Below are 20,045 nucleotides of genomic sequence, written 5' to 3' on the forward strand. Positions count from 1 at the left end.
TGTCAAATCCTAAACCTGGAAGAACTCTAAATGAGAATATTGTTTACTGTGTAAAAGACTTCTACCATTCTGATGATGTTAGTAGAATGACGCCGGTGAGAAAAGATTGTGTGACCATAAGAAATAAAGATGGAAAGATCCAGCTTCAAAAGAGGCTAGTGTTGGCAAATTTGCAAGAAATATACTAATTATTTAAGGAAACAAACAAAATTGGGTTTTCCAAGTTTTGTGAATTAACACCAAGGAACTGTATCCTGGCTAGAAGAAGTGGCACACATACTGTTTGTGTGTGTACCTTACACCAAAACATTAAGCTAATGATGAATGGTGCTAAGATTCAAAATTTTGTTTTGGATGGAGATAAAACTGCTTCGAAATCTTATCATTCCTGCCTAGTCAAGATGATGTGCAATCCAGCATCGCAACAATGTTTTATGGATATTTGTGAAGAATGTCCTGGTGTCTCTAGACTTTAAGATCTATTGAATGCAAAGTTAACTGACGATGTGATTGATTAAGTTACCTATAAAAAGTGGGTAACTGTAGATAGGTGTTTGATGGAAACTGTAGTAAAAACTACTGATGACTTTATGAATGAGTTTTTGGACACTCTGATGAAGCTAAAAACTCATTCATTTATAGCTAGTCAGCAGAAAGAATACTACACCGAAATGAAGGAAAATGTCACTGAAGGCCATGTAGTAGTCAACTGTGATTTTTGCAGAAAACTACTCCTTCATAGTACAAGATGAAATACAATCATTCCACCAGACTACCACCCAAGCTACACTACATCCTTTCAGCGTATATTATAAATGGGAGGGAAAACTAAAACATCTGTAGTATGTCTTTGTATCAGGTTGCCTTAAACATAATACAATCGCTTTCTATGTAGTCCAGAAAAAACTGCTAGAAATCAAAAGCAAACCTTGCTATTTGCACGTAAAAAGATTACTTTTCTTGATGGCTGCACTGCACAATATAAAAATAAGAAAAACTTCCTTACTTTTATTTGCATAAAACTGTTTTTGAAGTTGAGGCATAGTTCTTTGCAATATCCCATGTTAAGCAGCTAGCTGCTAAAGCCAGCTTACAAAGGCCACATGACCAACAAATCTTAACACCCAAATCACTTGTATGTATTTGCTATGGAACTCATAAAAACATTGACATTGAATATTGCACAACAGAGGACTATAAACTGATCAAAGAATACTCACTTCCTCGGTTTAGTGAATCAAAAGCGATTGTGGGAACACAAAACTTTCAATCGTATAAACCCTGCTCAATGTGTCAAATTACTGTCAAGCCTGTCTCTTGAATATGTGACAACACTGAACCAAATAACACTGTCACAAATGGAAAATATTGCTGCTAGTTTTGTGACAGTAGCATGTGGCGACTCTTGGTGGCTAGGATGCCTTGAATAACAACACAATGACATGTACTGAATAAATTTATTACGCCCAAAGGTTCCAGCCCATTCTTTTTACTATCGACAACCAAGAGATATATTAGATGTCCCAGGAAATACTCTTTTACAAACATCTACTGGAAGAACCTACACCAAGTGCTAAAGAAATGAAGTTGTCTTCTCTTGCTTTGGAAAAATATCTTAAAAGATCATAAAAGAAGGACGTTTAAATTGTTACACGTACTGTCATTAAATGCTAAGTTGTATAAATACCATGTGTATTAACTTTGTAAATACCAATTAGTATTAGAAATAGTTATATCCATGCAAATATCAACAAGTTAATGTTTTTCCCAAGTGAAATTACTTGTATGCCAATTTCTAATATAAGGAACTTATTGTAAATGATTATAAATAACACTGGAAACCCAAGAGAAAGATAATCTCTGCCATTTACAACTAGGATGAAGGTGAGTGGCTTTATTCAAAATGTTAACTTGTAGAACATATATTACCAATTAAAATGTGTTCACTTCCTCCTCATGCATACTTAAGAGAATCATGAATATTAAATTAAAACCACTATATCATTTAATGAATTAACAAACAATAAGAGGGTACTGATGCATAAAAAGGCTAACATAATAATTTAAGTATGTTATGATTTCACCTAACTAGTGTGTATTGCAATAGTGAAATATTATTTTATACAAGAACCCATTGAGATCCCATCTTGAAATTTTGCATGCATGTAGTCGGTTGGATTGGACAACACACACAAATTTTATAAAAAAGTGCGAAGGTACATATTTTGGAAATTTAAAATTTTTTTGGAATAGTTTAAAATTTTCAGCTTTAGGTAGCATAGTCATGTTACATATCAAATTGAAGCGATTTTTCAGAGGAAAACAATGGTGCAAGTTTGAGCTCTTGAGGTTGTATAGTTTTTGAGCTGCAGCATTTTAAAACAAATCATCGATTGATCAGAAACAGAGTTTTTTTTATTTTAACCCCTTGAAACTCAAAAACTAAAGGCCAGAAAAATTTGAAATTTAAACTAGTGTTAGTGGTACATTACCTGAAAAAAATTATTCAAATCTGAGAGGTTGTGGTTCAAATGAAGTGGTACAATTGGTTGATTTGACACGGAATGTCCCAAACGAGAGAGTAATACCAAAATAAAACTTTAGTTCCCAAGAGAAAACGCCATTTAAAACAACGAAACACTGTGCCCACACAACCATCTGCCAACAGCATTGTTAAAGATTTTGTAATACTTTGTAACATCCAATTGCTTTCAATATGTCTCATTCCAGGGCCTTGTTTTGATGAGTGTGACGTCACAACTGGTTAGATTTCTAAAACGTCCCTTCTGAGCAAAATGATGTTACATGTGAGAATGGGCAATGATATTCTTAAATCGCAAATCATTAAACTCTCCTTCAAAACTTAATGCTGAGGACCTGCCACACAGAAAAAATTAGGGGCCAGAAGACCAGCCATTTATGTCATTACTTAAAATTTTGATGCCACACTTGTTTGATGTATCTTAAAAAGGTAGCTTGCAAAAAAGTACAAGTTTCGAGGTGTCTGTCATATTTATTTTAGTTCTTTCATTGATTACAGATTGTGCCATAATGCTGGCAGAAAGTATATTTGCCTTGCAAGGAAAAGTGCGAAGCTCTTGAGTGATTTCATATGTAACTGGCTTTACTATGAGAAAAGTTGAAGCACTCTACAGAACATGTAACCCACGAAGCGTCAGATGTACAGCAGCGAAATTTATGAATGTACGTGTTGGAAATATTCAGCAGTTGCAATTGAAGGTGGTGCTCTTAGGATCATGCCTAACCAGACACTCAGAAAAACAGTAAATGATTTTTGACAGTCAGTGTTGTGTGTGAAAGCGTAGCTTGTCTTGTGCTTTTACTGTGTGTACATTAATTTAAACCATTAACTTTTTCTATTTGTGTGTTTGTGCAGCTTAACATTTATGTTGTTACTGGCAGACTTCATAACATTAACCAATGCTCTGAGTATCTGCTGTCTTTGGCTGGTGAGACCATGTGTCACAAGCTATGCTTGACCAACAAAAGCACGTCACAATCTTGTTTGCGGTGCTTTGGGAGCTACTGTGGTGTAATTGGTGGAATTTGTGTTCATACTTTCGTGATACGTAATGTACATGTTTCCATGCATGTAAGGTCTTTCAAAAACGCTTTTTTTTTTCTGGCTTGGGAATCCTAAAGTGACAAAGTTCAATAGTGGTTTATAAATCTATCACCATTCAAAGGACTGATAAGGTTTACAGCCCCTAGGGAAACAGTATTGTCTGTTAAGATGGGAAAATGTACTTTCATCTGGGAAAATGTACTTTCATCTGGGAAAAAGTTATTCAACCTAGAAACTGTGTTTTAACAGGGATATTCGGGGAATTTTTTTCTTGTCAGAGTATGCACCCTAGTTAAGAAGTTCTAAGTCTTCCGTATTTCTAGATTTCCGGAAAGCTTTTGACAACGTTCCTCACAAGCGACGTCTAATCGAGCTGCGAGCCTATAGGTTATCGTCACAGTTGTGCGACTGGATTCGTGATTTCCTGTCAGGAAGGTCGCAGTTCATAGTAATAGACAGCAAATCATCGAGTAAAACTGAAGTGATATCAGTTGTTCCCCAGGGAAGCGTCCTGGGACATCTGCTGTTCCTGATCTATATAAATGACCTGGGTGACAATCTGAGCAGTTCTCTTAGGTTGTTCGCAGATGATGATGTAATTTACAGTCTAGAAAGGTCATCCGAAGACCATTATCAGTTGCAAAGCGATTTAGAAGAGATTGCTGTATGGTGTCGCAGGTGGCAGTTTGGAAGTTGACGCTAAATAACGAAAAGTGTTAGGTGATCCACATGAGTTCAAAAAGAAATCCGTTGGAATTTGATTACTCGATAAATAGTACAATTCTCAAGGCTGTCAATTCAAGTAAGTACCTGGGTGTTAAAATTACGAAAAACTTCAGTTGGAAAGACCACATAGATAATATTGTAGGGAAGACGAGCCAAAAGTTGCGTTTCATTGGCAGGACACTTCAAAGATGCAACAAATCCACTACAGAGACAGCTTACACTACACTCGTTCGTCCTGTGTTAGAATATTGCTGCGCGGTGTGGGATCATTACCAGGTGGGATTGACGGAGGACATCAAAAGGGTGCAAAGAAGGTCAGCTCGTTTTGTATTATCACGTAATAGGGGAGATAGTGTGGCAGATATGATACGCGAGTTGGGATGGAAGTCGTTAAAGTAAAGACGTTTTTCGACGCGGTGAGATCTATTTACGAAATTTCAGTCACCAACTTTCTCTTCCGAATGCGAAAATATTTTGTTGAGCCCAACCTACATAGGTAGGAATGAAATAAGAGAAATCAGAGCTCGAATAGAAAGGTTTAGGTGTTCATTTTCCCTGCACACTGTTCGGGAGTGGAATGGTAGAGAGAGAGAGAGAGAGAGAGAGAGAGAGAGAGAGAGAGAGAGAGAGAGAGAATGATTGTGATTAAATGAACCCTCTGCCAACCACTTAAATGTGAATTGCAGAGTAATCATGTAGATAATGCAGTGGCTATTGAGAAGAAACACTGTGCACTGCTGGTACAGTTGTTTTATCAGAACACCAGCAATAGCAGTACTGCATTGCAGGAATATCAATGAAATAAATGGCAGAGGATGCCCCATGTCAAAAAATGTGGTACAGAGTACGATCAAGAAATTTGAAGAAAGAGGTGAATTTATAATGGTGCAGGGTATTGCTCTTAGCTACAGCCAACCATGATGCTGCAGATGCCTCAAATTCTGCAGCAAGTGCTACATTTGTCAGAGGAGATATCTCTCTCTCTCTCTCTCTCTCTCTCTCTCTCTCTCTCTCTCTCTCTCTCTCTCTCTCTCTGTGCCTCCCCACGTCTCTCTCTCTCTGTGCCTCCCCACCTCTCTCTCTCTCTCTCTCTCTCTCTCTCTCTCTCTCTCTCTCTCCTCTCTCTCTCTCAGTTCAGAAAATTTTGTGGCACATTCTCCATTAGGATCACCACAAGACTCAAAATGTGCTCTAAGGAAGCCACAAGATAGGCTACAACATTGTGACTTTGCTTCTCATTTTTGTCATGTGTAAATCAATGATGTGTGGTTGGGGAATATTCCTTGGATGGACAAGGCGTATTTTACTCCTCTCAGGCCTGTAAATTCACAGAACTGTGCCATATGGGTTTCTTCCCAAATGTTCTGCAGGAACGTCCACTTACGTGACTGTGGTGTAGTTTCACAAGTGCCCTCATTATCTCTGTTTCTCTGAGATGATTACACCTTGTGGGCCTGTTTGGTGTACAGGGACATCTGAAGGACCTTGTTATCCAACACGTGATAACAGCATTTCCAGAGCACGACAGTGTGTGCGCCATTATTTTGATGCGAGGTGGGTTGACATGTCAATTGTGAAGCGAAAAATGCTTCATGATAGCTTCAGTATCATGTGCATTATATCAAGGCCTTTTGAAGATAAGTGGCCTTAGAGATCCCCTGACCTAAATTCATGCAAGGTGTGGCTGTTGGGATATCTCAAAGATTTATCAGGCATGTATGCAGATTCTCCTGATCAGTAAGAGATCATATGATAATCATTCTGATAATACTGGACATGCTGCAAGCAACTGTTGGCCATGTCATGTTATGGGTACAGCATGTTGCTGTCTTAAACACATTGTAACTTCTGACCATGTCCTAATAAACATACCAGAACCACCATTATTGTTCATCTGATCGTTTCTCCCCTTTGCCTGCAGCGACACCACATTCTGACTCTTTATAGCGCCATATTTTCATGTGTTGGGAGAAAGTGAAACATTAAGTTTGAGCATACTCCATGAGGACATCAGTTACTGAACACTCTACAATGTTTAAGCATCCTGTAATGTATAGACCCCATATTGCAGCACTTGGGACCCTATGGGTTTAATTATAAACACTTGGTTCACCTAGTATCAACTTCTTGTTATGAAAGCAGGATGCTGTTTGGACAATTTGACCTTCAATAAATTCAGAATAAAATCGCTATGACTTCTTGGAGACATACCATGCAAGTTGTATGATTATTATTCAGTAGGGGTTTTCATCTACAGTCGGTTCTTAAAATTGCAGCGTGATAGTTGTGGTGACTTCTGCCAGTGTCTTGTACAATATGTGGTGTGTGGCACGTTCATCTCACCATTCAAACCAGCCTAGACAGACTTGAGTTCTGAGAATAAGTGAACCATGCTTCAATATATATTTTGGATGAATGATTTATGAAATTCTGAATGGCAGTAATATTACATGATAGAAATTCAGAATGGGGACTGGATGATGATGATGACATAGAGGACAGAGGACATAGTCATATCATCGTGATTCCTGCTTTTATGGTAGGGGAAGCACATTCAAATCGAGAAATGCATAATCCCAACCAATGTTTGTCCAAGGCAATCTAACATTGCTTTGCAGATTCCTGCCCCGTGACTTGTGGTAATGCGTTGCATAGGAATCCTGATGCTGAACAAGCAATAGGGTATACTTTTCTCTCCAGGTATTTTAGATAAGATTCAACAGTGATGAAACAAAATCTTGAAACTATTAAAATGTTCTCTAGAACCTACCTCCTTTGTATGCTATTGATGTTTCTGAGATAAAAGCTTTAACAGGCTTGCTTGAATTCGCAGCAGTGCCCAAATCTGGCGTCAAATACATTGACAATCTTTCGTTTGTAGGGAGAACCAGATGTAATGTTTTTCACAGTACTATAGGAAATGGTTTTTGTTCATGATGACAGCTGTTTGGTTTGTGAATCGAGAGAACAAAGGAAGAAATAAAGTAGACGTAAGAGCTATAGTGCCATAGTTTTTAACAGATTCATTGTAAACCATCGGCAGTGTTACTCTCCAGGCTGTAATATGTGTTGCGGCGGCGCGGTTCTTTCCGTCCCTTTACGACGAACCTGCATCTACCTGTGAACATTGTCTCAGCAGGTCTTCAGTTGGAAAGCCGAGTGAAACCTACTGTACTTCGACGTGAACCAGGCTGCAATTAGTCACTAATCTAAGTTTCGGGAGGGACACGAAATGAAAGGTTGGAAATTTTGTACTCAACGAAATGAAAGGTTGGAAATTTTGTCCTCAATTAATATATTCTGAAACTTAGGTGAACCAGTATCAGTGCCAAGCCCGTGCTAGTCTTAACACAGTCACTTGCAATCCCTTTCACTCAAGTTAGCAAGTTTATGGTGTTGCAATCCCCGAAAACGTTATAGCTACAAAAATACTAATTGTTTTTGATTGAGAACGCTTGCCAAATATCAAGAGTGTTGGTACCAAATGCAGTGACAGCAACCGACCTGCTCAATATGCCACGTGGAATATGTCTTTTCTCGTCACAAAATTCACTTAAAAATTACGAAATTTATCACATGCACATCGTAATAGTTATGCCGTCACTTTCCAACACTTTTGATGTATGAGACACTGCTAGATCTGGCAACTTATCATTTCCATCGGAACTACTACTGCACACGTCCGATCTCTTTCATGGCTAGGCTTCGACTCCTCTCTAGAATACTGAGTCTTCTCTATCAACAGAGAAAGGTGTGCAAAGAATGTTGCTTTACCATTGGTCAGTTTATTCAAGAGCCAATAGCAAAACAACATTCTCCCTCGTCAATCCGCGCTTTTCATCAATAACCAATCGCAAAATAGTAAACCTAACGACTGCACTTTTTACCGACGTAATTATCTAATATGCTGAAGTTTTTATGCATAAAGTTATTTTGCTATTGTTATTTATACCTGAATTAACTTCCCCTTTACCATAAACTTATTTTACAAATATATTCTACAAAAATCCCCTTTGTCCATATCTAAACTTCTTCGAAATGTTCCTACACTAAATCCGACTACATAACTCGTTAAACAATTGTCTTCATATTAACATTAATCCACACACATACACACACACACACATTCATACTGCTAAAACACTTTCCTAACATTTTACATACACAAGAAGACATAACACTTTATGAAAATTCTACAACAGTTTATGAAAAACATTCTATTACTTTAGTGCACTCTAATGGACACAATCGAAACTAAAATCAGTCTCCCTGTCCAATACTGTCCTCAGTCGGCTGATACATAAACTGTGTGTGCGTCCAGTCTCGCGTCACCATCTGTCACTATCCAGCTCTGAGACACATCTCCCATTTAACTGCCTCCAAGGCTACGCCTCAGTGTGTTGACAAACGTGTGCACTTCCATCATCACTGCATGAGTAGTTCATAGATGTACCTGTGACGAGTACTGATTATGTGTGAGGTAAAAAGAGGCAATAATCAAAATTTATTTATCCTTGAAGTTTTACAGAAACTGTTTCTTGTTCTTGGTTGTTAATAAAGACTGGTGTAACTCAAAAAAATTAATTATATGTTGTATTTGTAGTACATTGAGAAACGATTTGTTTAAAACCTTACTTGCATATTTTTTGTATTTCATTCTTCATTATTCTGGCATACACCATGATATAATCCATGTTAAAAAATAATATGATCCCAGTTAAGAGTTAAAAACACTTAAAATTTGCCAGGTAGCATACCAAACGAAACTATGCATCAAACCGAATGCAAAACAGTCAAAAGTTAGTCAGAATAGAAGGAAAACACTGGAGCATGCATGCCCTCAGTAGTTTGTAATCTTTCATGTTCAATATGATGAACATACTAGGAACCTGAAAGGCATTACACATTTCTGTTCTGTGGGAAAGGGTTTAATTACAGGTGGAATAATGGGACCCAGTTACTACAGGGGTAGCTCATGCATTAGCTGTTATCACTGCCAATCAATATGTCTGGCTGCACCGTGTCTAATGGGTGACGATGTGGCCATTTATAAGCGTGTCTTTCAGTCAGTGGTGTTCTTCATTGCCAGTTGACCAGATGTTGGGAACATTAAAAATTTTCAAAAAGGGTCACTGGAAAATATAGTTTCCATCTATTCAGACAGCATTTCTATTTGTGGAAAGCTTCATATAAGTTGCAATGCCAAGAACACAATTAGATTGAAAATATCTGTAATGTGTGTGTCGTTCACATTCTTTCATTAGTATGGAAAGCTTTTTTTGCATTTATTGATGTGACATTGATTTTTGTTTATGAACAGTCACTATCCACCTGGTGGACAACCATAGTTGATACCCAATAAAAATAAAATTCTTGACTCACTAGGAATCAAACTAAGAAGTTCTATTTTACACACTGAAATAAATTTATCATCGGTAATTTTACCACTTTCTTTCGAAAGGTGAAAGTGTGAAGAAAACGCACTTAGAGCTATTATGATAGAAGATGAAAACTAAAGAGTGCTGGAATATTGTGCATACTCATCAATTCTCTTAATTAAATCTAAATTACCTTAAATGTAAGAATTTTGAATTAAATATGTAACTGATACATTTTTGATACAGTTAATAAATTGGTGTAGACTGTTAACCTATAGCACAATATTTTAAAAAGATTGTAATTTAATTGTTATCTAAAAATTCCAAGTAAACTCAGCAGTGATTCGCGTTAATCTACATTGAATTTCCTCTGCTTACTTTCTTTTTAAATCACTTTTACCTCATCAGTTCTTTCCTTCTGGTAGAATAATATGATTTTAAGTTACTAACATGTACTAAATATGTTGTTTCTTATGCACTTTCAACTTGTGTCCTGCAGTCCTGGACACTTAAATATGGTTTGTATGTCTCATATATATATATCAATAATTAACATTCTACTCCTCTTCAGATTCAGTCAGAGTACTGGTGGGAGCTGTGGCATTTCATTTGAAGAAACTCATCACCATGGACTGCTCAAGGATGAGCTGGAGGTACGTAGGGAGAAATCAACACATGAGTGCGGTATTAATGCAGAAGAATTTACTGTGAATGAGGATAGCTCATTTGGCAGCAGATATGAGTCTGGTGTGAGGGAAAAGGAATTTCATGTATATAGTTGTAATTTCTGCCTACAAAGCTTTCATTCAAAATACAGACTCATAATGCATGTGTTTATGCATATTGATGGTGTGCAACCACCTTTGTATGTTTGCAAATGGTGTGGTGAGGTATTTCACAGTAATGTAAGCTTGAAAAAGCATTTGAGAACGAGTGAGAATTATGAAGTCTTAACTGTTGGCAACCATGAAAATTATGGATGTAGTGATGAGTATCAAAACAGTATCTGTTTGTATAGTGAGCCAGAAGTTTCTGTAACAGAACACAATGAAGAGAATTCATATAAGGAAACTTGGAAAACTTCAAACAAGTCCTGTAATGACATATGTAACACACGTATGGCAAATGATGCAGAGATAACAAGTGATTATGGAACGTTACCGGCAAGTGTTAATGTCAGCGCCCACAATGCTGAACGTACCACAAACAGAACCCACAAATGTGAAATGTGTGGCAAATCTTTTACTAGCGCACATTATCTCAAGGCACACACATTATTTCACACTGGAAAGAAATCTCACAAATGTGATATTTGTGGCAAGTCGTTTGTTTTGTTGGGTACTCTGAAGAGACACTCATTAATCCACACTGGAGAGAAACCGTACCAATGTGCGATTTGTGGGAAATCCTTTGGTGTGTTGGATACTCTCAAGACCCATTCCTTAATACACACCGGAAACAAACCTCACAAATGCGATATTTGTGGCAAATCCTTTGTTGCGTTGGGTGCTCTCAAGAGGCACGCATTAGTTCACACAAGAACGAAACCTCACAAGTGCGATATTTGTGGGAAATCCTTTACTTTGCTCTGTACTCTCAAGTCACATGCACTAATTCACACTGGAAACAAACCACACAAATGTGAGATTTGTGGCAAATATTTTGCTACTTTAGCGTATTTCAACCGTCACAAATTAATACACGCTGCAGACAGGCCCCACAAATGTGATATTTGTGGCAAATCTTTTCCTGTGTGGAGCGCTCTCAAGAAACACACATTAGTTCACAATGGAGAGAAACCTCACAAATGTGAAATCTGCGGCAAATCCTTTGCTCTGTTGGCTAATTTAAAGAGCCATGCAGTGGTTCACACTGGAGAGAAACCACACAAATGCGATGTCTGTGAAAAATCCTTTTCTTTGTTGTGTGCTCTCAAGAGGCATTCATTAATTCACACTGGAAGTAAACCTCACAAATGCAATATTTGTGGCAAGTCCTTTGCTGTGTTGTGGGCTTTTAAGACACACACATTAATTCACAGTGGAGAGAAACCACACAAATGTGAGATATGTGGCAAATCTTTTGCTACTTCAGGTTATTTCAACCGACACAAATTAATACACACTGGAAATAGGCCCTACAAATGTGATATTTGTGATAAATCTTTTGTCATGTTTTGCGACCTCAAGAAACATTCAAAGAAACATTTATTAAAACAGTCGTTAATTCACACAGAAAAAAAAACTTACAAATGCGATATGTGTGGCAAATCTTTTGCTAGACCTTGTAATCTCAACCAACATTCAATAATACACACGAGAAAGAGGCCCAACAAGTGAGGTACTTGTGGCAAATCTCTTGCTATGTCAGACATTCTCAAGAGATGAGCATTCATTCACACCAGGAATAAGCGTTACAAATGTTATGTTTGAGGCAAATCATTTGCTAGATCACGTGTTTGCAAGACACAGCATTCGTACGCACTCGAAGGAGACCCCACAAATATATCTGTGACTGAAGTTTCACTGAATTGGGTACTCTCAAGACATGTGTATTACTTCACATCATAAAAAGCTACAAGAAAGTGTTAGTTCAAACAAATTGGTTTCCCTGTCTGGTGTCCTCAACGCCTATAAAATAGGAGATGTAGCAGGAAGACAATACAAGTGTGATGACCGTTCAATAACATTAAAATGTGTTAGAGTTGTGAAAAAAGTGCAGCAATGTGTATTACTGAGTGGTAACAGAAAGTGTGACAATATAAAACTCCAATCTCCAGCCTGAAAAGTGAAGAAACTTTGGTGTTAATATTTAATCAACTTTGTTGTTAACTCAATTTTTCTCATCAAACTTGAGACAAGAAGCTTGTGAATTGTGATAAATTGTCCACCTGTGTCAGTAATTGTACCATGTAGTATTCAGTGTAAGGCCAAGGAGATTTGACGATTTGCTGTTTATTATTAGAAAGATAGTCATCATGTGATACTTGACGCTCTGTATTAGAGGTACAGTGACAGCAAAAATATGTTCATGGGACATACTTCACTCGAGCTAGGAAACTCCCTGCCAGAGAACCATGATTATGGCAGTTATTTTACTTAGGTATGCTGTGTAACTAATAGTGTGTACATCAATGTTCTGTTAGTAGTACTACTCCATTAATAAATATGTTATAGCAACATACATATGCTGATACACCAAAATCTAATGATCACCTGGTTAATAGTTGGTTTGTCAACCTTTGGAACACAATACATTCACAGTTTCCCATGATATGGACTTGACAACTCGTTCACACGTTTTTGGAAGTGTTGCATCAGACAGTTATACATAGGTTACTCAGTTTCTGTAAATTTTCGCCTTGTAGTTTTTTGGGTGCAGACCTTTCACCTGATATCACAGATGTATTTCACAGGTTGAGATGATGTAAATAGCATGGTTGAGACATCAATTTTAGTTGCCATGCACCACAGACCACTGTGGAGCGATACTGGTCATGTAACTTGGACAGTTATTCTGCTGGAAGATGCCTACACTTCAGGCTAGCACATTTGGCATAAAAAATATATGCAGTCACAGTAAAGGTCACGTAGTCTGCAGCTGTCGTGATACATTTGATTACTACCAGATATCCTAAAGGATCCCAGGTGAACGCATAATGTTGCCTCCATCTGCTGCCATCCTGGCAGTTTTCACATTGACCTACTGCTGAGCCTTGATGATCTGTTGCCCACTACAGTTGCAACTGAAAATTTTGTTGGATCAGTATGGAATTTGTTGTGTAGATCTATATTCAGCAGTGTGCGCTGAATTGTGTGTTGCAACATTCCTATGGCTGCACCACCATTGTTTTCCATCATTGTGTGTGCCACAAATTGCTACCTATCCAACTTCACAGAGCAGGCAAGCCCCTGACCTCCATGATTTGTGAAGGTGTGTGGATGTATTTTACCTTTTCATCATGTTATAGATTTATCACCCTTCAGCCACTTTACACAGATGTTCATAACAGTAGCATACAACCACCCAACAACCTTCACCTCTTTCACGTGGTTAGTTCCCAGTTGTCATGCCAGAACAACTTGCCCTTTGCTAAAGTCACTTATGTCATTGGGTTTACATGTTCACAACCCATCTCTTTGGTAGAATAAATCCTTGTTTATTTCCGATTTGCTGATTTACTTACTGCATCACATCCCTACAACAAGTGACATTCAGTCTGCTGGTGGACAGTGTACACGACTTTTTGCTCATCAGTGCATCAACATGTCAGAAGCAAAAATGTGTGATCTAACAAATTCATTGTGCTTGGTTGCCATTTATACCAGTGTGAAATAGGTATATTTTTTTGTGAAATTTTTTTGTTTCATAAAACACTGTACATGATTCAGAGGTAATATAGATAAGTGTTATGCACCAAAGCTCTCAATTATTTATTCAGCATTTAATACTGTGTAAGCACTACACAGGATGAAATAGGTAAACATTAGGTGTTATAGATTGATTACCATTATTTATATACATGAGAACAACACTTGGAGCTCAGAATGTGATAACTCAATACATGAATTTAACCCAAATCATTAAATTTTTATTGTACTGAATAAATAAATCAAGTGAGCATTCTTTTTGATTGTGTCTTGTGTTATATTTCAAAGATGTTTCCATTGTGGATATTGTTCTTAATTTCTGTAAATAAACATGATATGTTTGGAGTTCTGAGCTACTGCTTAATTTTTAATTTCAGAATGATTATTTTTATTTTTAATTTCCTACCTGTTCGTTCTTGGTGAGTGGTTTAGTATGTCCCATCATACCTTCAATGGCTCAAGATAGTTGTCATTAACTGACTGAACAGTTTTGCTACTCTTTATTTATTACACCCTGTACTGACATGATTACATTTTATTCCATCTTTCTTGTGATATGTGATAGGACATCCACAATTGCTGTGTAGATTATTCATAATTACAGCATCCACATACATATTATTTTCCAATACAAGGAAAGTACAACTAGGTTTTTTCCCACATTATATCATTGTTTAATGATCTTACATCCTTGTGTTAAATGTAAGTGGTTGTAAAGAAAGACAGTGTGAAAGATAGCAATGAAATTACCTTTCAGATTAAGTTTCACACTGGAACAATTCGAAACATGCTAGAATCACCTTTGTGCTGTTGCTGCTGCAACTTTATGTAAGAATATCTTAAAAGAATGATCAAGGTTTCAGATATTTCACTTGTGGAGTGGTGAATCCAAAATGAACAGGGCAATAATCTAATTAGTGAAACACATGAACAGAGGGATGATATTCCCATTGGCAAAATATTCATGCTAAGATGATGGGAATAAGTCATACGTAGGCTTAATGGGAGCTAAGATGAAGGGCTTAGCAGTATTCCCATCATTGCTGAAACGATTAATTACTGACTGGTGATATGCTGAATCATTTCTCTAGAAAATAACACTAACTCCTTGCTTAACCAGCCACTTGAGAGGTGGCTCATACCATGCAGTAAGTCTTTGGAGAATATAAAACAGACATTGCAACAAGGCAGGAGTGATACCTCTGTAGTATTGGCTGGAATAGTTAGATAGAACTGGTACTATGAGAATGGCATGGCCCAGATGAGCTCAGATTAATCCCTCCTTGGAGGAGGAGGAGGAGGAGGAGGAAGAAGAGATTCACAGACACAGTAGTAGGGACAGGAATAACGGAAGGGTTAAGAAAATAACTGCAATGAGATATGGCGACAGGATGACTCTGTATCATGACCGATCAGTGGTGGGTGAGAACTAATGACTTTTCACACGCATCTGTTAGCAGATAGCCAGATTAAAGGAGGCTAGCAAAATCTTTATGATGTGCCAGCACCATAGGATTGTCCAACAGCAAAATGGTACATCTCTGGATTGACTCATATATTGTGGGGTCCACTCACACCTTAGCTTGTGTAATACCACCAGTTCTTGTGAGAATAACTCACTTTAATTATGTACACACATTTCAATAATGGCAGATGCAGTAGAAGCATAACCACAATTAAGTAATGGTATTATATTACATGGCCATAGTACATGTGGTCTAGTTCATATCAAAACTGGATGGAGAGATAACGTGCCACTGTAATGTACATAAGTATTTTTTTCCCAAGAGGATACAAAATCATAATCACTGGGTTCCCATAAATAAGAAATAAAATCATTATTGTACAAGAATGGTGCACACTGATTGATGACAGTATTTTAAATGGAACAATGTTGAAGCTTAAAGGAATGTTATGTACCACATACTAGTACAGCAAAGTAGTATACTGGTATTAGCTAGTCTCAGGGGAGAGTGTCTGTCTTGACCTCATTTCTATCACACATCAAATACAGTAAACAAAATACAGAAAAATAACACAGCAAGTGAAAAGAAGGGACTCTAAATAATTTTAAGTGAAACACAAGTAAAAATTTATGAGTGACATGCTTTTTATAGTAACTGCAAGCAGTGACAAGAGCAGTTAGCCAATCACTGTGCAATTATGTCAGTCAATGCATCTACCCTTCTTTGCAAAACCTTCTTATTCATCAAAATGACAGTGAATATGATACTGCTCTTTGAAAATAGTTTGTCTCTTAACATCATATAGAACTGGACATAGTTGAGCGTTACCATTTGCAAATCATTGCTCAGAAACTACATTCAGCACCCTCTGTGCCTTTTGAGTACCATTGTCTGGTACATAATTCATCTCTTTGGTGAGTGGTTCCCTGCGCAACATTCCAGTCCTCAAATGTTTTTTATAATACTCTGTGCTTGATTTTTCCAAACTATCTGTTACACCCTATATTTTTGTCGTGCTGGATGTATGGTCTTGACATGTAGGAGTGTCTTCTTGCAATGGACTGTGAAGTTAGGACTAGACGTCTGAAGTCTTTTGTTATTTAGGTGGATACTCAAGGAAAGTGTAGCTTTTAAAAGCGTAATACCTTTATTAGAATGGATTACGGCAAAGTTCATAACCATTAATAGCTTGTTTCAAGAGATCAATGCACATAAGATACGATAAATTCTACCATAAATTAAGAAGACGAGTTAATTTTGTTTTGTTATCCTTTACATACAAAGAATAAATATCACATGATGTACAAAGGTTCGACCAAACAGTGACGTATGCTGCACATTATGCATGTGTTGGCTTGACTACTAGTAAAGTGTTGTATTGTGAGCTATTCATTGTTTAAAAAAAGGCTAACACACATTCCAGATGATACTGTCTTATAGCATATCACTTTACCCTAGTGTATACTACGGGTAATTTCAAATAACTGTGATTTACAGATGTAAGACCAGTGTGCCAAGTACATGACATCTGTAAGCTACTCAATTTATGAAGCAGCCGTCAGTGTTAACTCCAAATACTTCATATAGAGATTCTCTGGTTGTCGCAAATTTGGTTCTTGAGTTATATAAAGGAACTCACTTTTCTCTTGTCTCTTTGTGGATTTAGTGAATTAGTTTACTTGTTGATCGTGGACAAGAAAACAATGAATTCTGATAGTAAAGAGGCAATAACATGGTAACTGATAATCAGTGAAAATACAACTGTTTTGTGTAGGAGTTTTCTGAAAGAAATGTGGGCAAAGAAAAATATGTACATCAGTAGTCCATTAATAGTAGCTACTGGAAAGAAACTTTGGAGATATCAAGTACCAATTATCTATTTCACTCTAACATTGCTTATCAACTGGTGAAGTAAAACATTCCCCTACCTCATAACTTTAATCCTCATCTCACATTAACCTAGTATTGATTAAACTTCGGTTACAATAGTGTAAATGTTTTACAAAAAAGGCCATTTCACATTATGTAAAGACGGGAACTTGTCATTTTTTCCTGTGTTTCTGCATGATGGTACTTGTACTTTATCATAAATTATTTTGAGCTGGACTAAGTGATGCTGCAGAGGGTGGCAGAGCTTGACCATAGAATGGCTATAACCACTCAGAATGCACTACCACTGTGTGGTCAGACAATGAATATCTTTATTAACAGGAGAGGTGACTTTTATGGTGGAATAAGGGCTTTCATATTGAGGCATGAAATTCTTAGTTTTGCTTTGTAACCCCATGATTAAGAAAAAAGACTAAGTCCCCAGGATTATACTGAGGAAGCATAGCCCCTTTCTTACTTCATTTGTACTGTTTCATGGTAGTTTTGCATTTATTTTGTTTTACCTGCTTCCAGATAGACTTCTGTCAGATCCATGTCAGAAGTTACCAAGTTCAAATGGGGAGCTCATAGGTTGTCCATATACTTCCTTTTCGGATGTGTACCTAGATGATTTGTGTATATGACTATTCTATGCAGAAGCTACAGACGACCTACTGGTTCCAGTCACTGAATGGTTTAAGTAGTAAGACAACATCTGAACTGTTCTTTGATAAACACAATTTATGTGGTCATTAGCTTTTGGATGAAAAGGTGTGATTCTCCAATTTTTCATAGTGATTTGTAAACTTTTAAAAACAAGTTGGACATGAAATTAGTCCTCTGATTAGGCAAAATAGCATCAGAACTTCCTAATGATAAAAATAATCTATAGACAAAGGCACTTACAACTGCTCCTGTGGTCATAGCTGCAACTTTTATTAGAATTAGATATACAGAAAAAGATCAGTGATAGATATATTTGTTTTGTGTGTTCTGTGGGAATGGTCTGACAATATCTAACGCAACATTTTGAAATGTGTTTATAGCATCTGGAGGTGTCTGCAAGGCAATGTAAGTTCATGGTGGGATGGACATCTGACCACAGGGCAAGTAGTTTTTTATGTACTTCTGTCTATCTTTCCATCAATACTGTGTGTCTATTCTGGCATTTATAGGTTTTTGTCTATTATGACATGTATGCTTTGGTCAAGAATACCATCATAACAGCCGGGAGAGCGGTGTGCTGATTGCAAGTCCCTCCTATGTGCATCCTCCTCTGGGGATGACACGGCGGTCGGATGGTCCTGATGGGCCACTTGTGGCCTGTAGATGGAATGGTGGAGCATGCCTGCAAACTGTTGTGACACTGAGCTATTATACATGCTTGTAACTCTTTGTGGAATTAAGACTTGGTTCCGCTGAGGGAGGTATGTGGCATAGAATACCATCAACTGTGACCAAATCTGGAAGAGAATTCGACTGGTGACCTTCTGCATCTCTCAGTTCTTCTATTAAGACATTGACATTCTGAATAATTTTGATCTTATGGCTTAGTGCAACAGCACTGAGGTGTGAACAGCATGATTTGTGGCATACTTCATAATCCTATTTTGATAGTTTTAATGCCCGACGAGTTAAATGACTACTGGGGTCCTTGAAACTGAGCATGTACAAAAGGGCAATATAATCAGGGACCATAGTGAATTTTCTCCCATACAGACATCATCTGAAATAGTTCACCGAGAATATAAGTGCTCCCAGTTCTTTATCAGTAGTACTGTCATTAGTCATGCTTTGTTCAGCTGTCTAAAAGCATAGCTCTCACCATTATATCATTATATTCCTGACAAGGAACAGCCCTGATAGCATATTTGAGACATCTGTTCAAAGGATAAAAGGCTTTTCATAGCCTGTATATATTAATAAGTGTGAACTTGTCAAAACATATGTAAGTTTCCTCATAGCCAATTCAAATCCTTGTCCACTCAAACATTGCACCTTTCTGTAACAACTTACTTAATCGTTTGGCTATCATAGCATAATGCTTCACAAAATGATGATGATAGTTAGTGAGGCCAGGAAAACTTGCTGATCTGGCTTAACCTCATCTGAACTGATTATATATCTCAGGTACTTAACCTGTGATTCTGCAGAAAAACACTTTAAATTCAAATGTGTATACTGTAACCTTGATAAACTGTACCTCAGTAGTCCTCGAAAATATCATCCAAATACACTACAGAAATTGTAGGCTTCAATCATCTTAACAAGAACTCGGTGAATCTTTGGAAAGTGGCAAGCGCATTTCTAAGGCTGAAAGATGTGTAAAAACTCATACATATTCATATAACCACAATTGCGATTTTTTATGGTGCGATCGGAATTTGGTGGTAATTAGAATACATATAAAAGGTAGTGAACCTACAGTTCCCCAAACTGTTCAGTATTAAGTCATGTGGGGTTAAGGGTAAGTAGCAATAGCGGTTACCTTCTTTACTGCTTGCATGTCAACGCATAGAATCAAACAATATTCGTCCTGTAATCTACCACCATCCAGTATTGGTGTTCGGAATCATTTCCTAGAATGACACCAAAATCTCTTCTGCATCTTCTCACCACTTGCCTATAAAAACCATAATTTTTACCATCT

The 20,045-nt window shown here is 37.3% G+C and overlaps 1 protein-coding gene across 4 annotated transcripts in view; it reads left to right on the forward strand.

Moving 5' to 3' along the window:
* The window catches only part of LOC126295202 (zinc finger protein 737-like), a 186,517-nt gene that overhangs the window by 118,922 nt on the left and 47,550 nt on the right, over window positions 1–20,045 (forward strand). For 3 of the 4 annotated variants that reach the window (XM_049987518.1, XM_049987517.1, XM_049987516.1), the window contains exon 5: window positions 10,262–10,343. In XM_049987518.1, coding sequence (XP_049843475.1) covers window positions 10,262–10,343 — 82 coding nt within the window. Of the gene's footprint in view, window positions 1–10,261; window positions 14,413–20,045 lie in introns of those variants that run through there. The other variant, XM_049987515.1, reaches the window with a different exon arrangement.

The sequence above is a fragment of the Schistocerca gregaria genome, chromosome 11 (assembly GCF_023897955.1).
Source record: "Schistocerca gregaria isolate iqSchGreg1 chromosome 11, iqSchGreg1.2, whole genome shotgun sequence".
Lineage (NCBI taxonomy): Eukaryota > Metazoa > Arthropoda > Insecta > Orthoptera > Acrididae > Schistocerca > Schistocerca gregaria.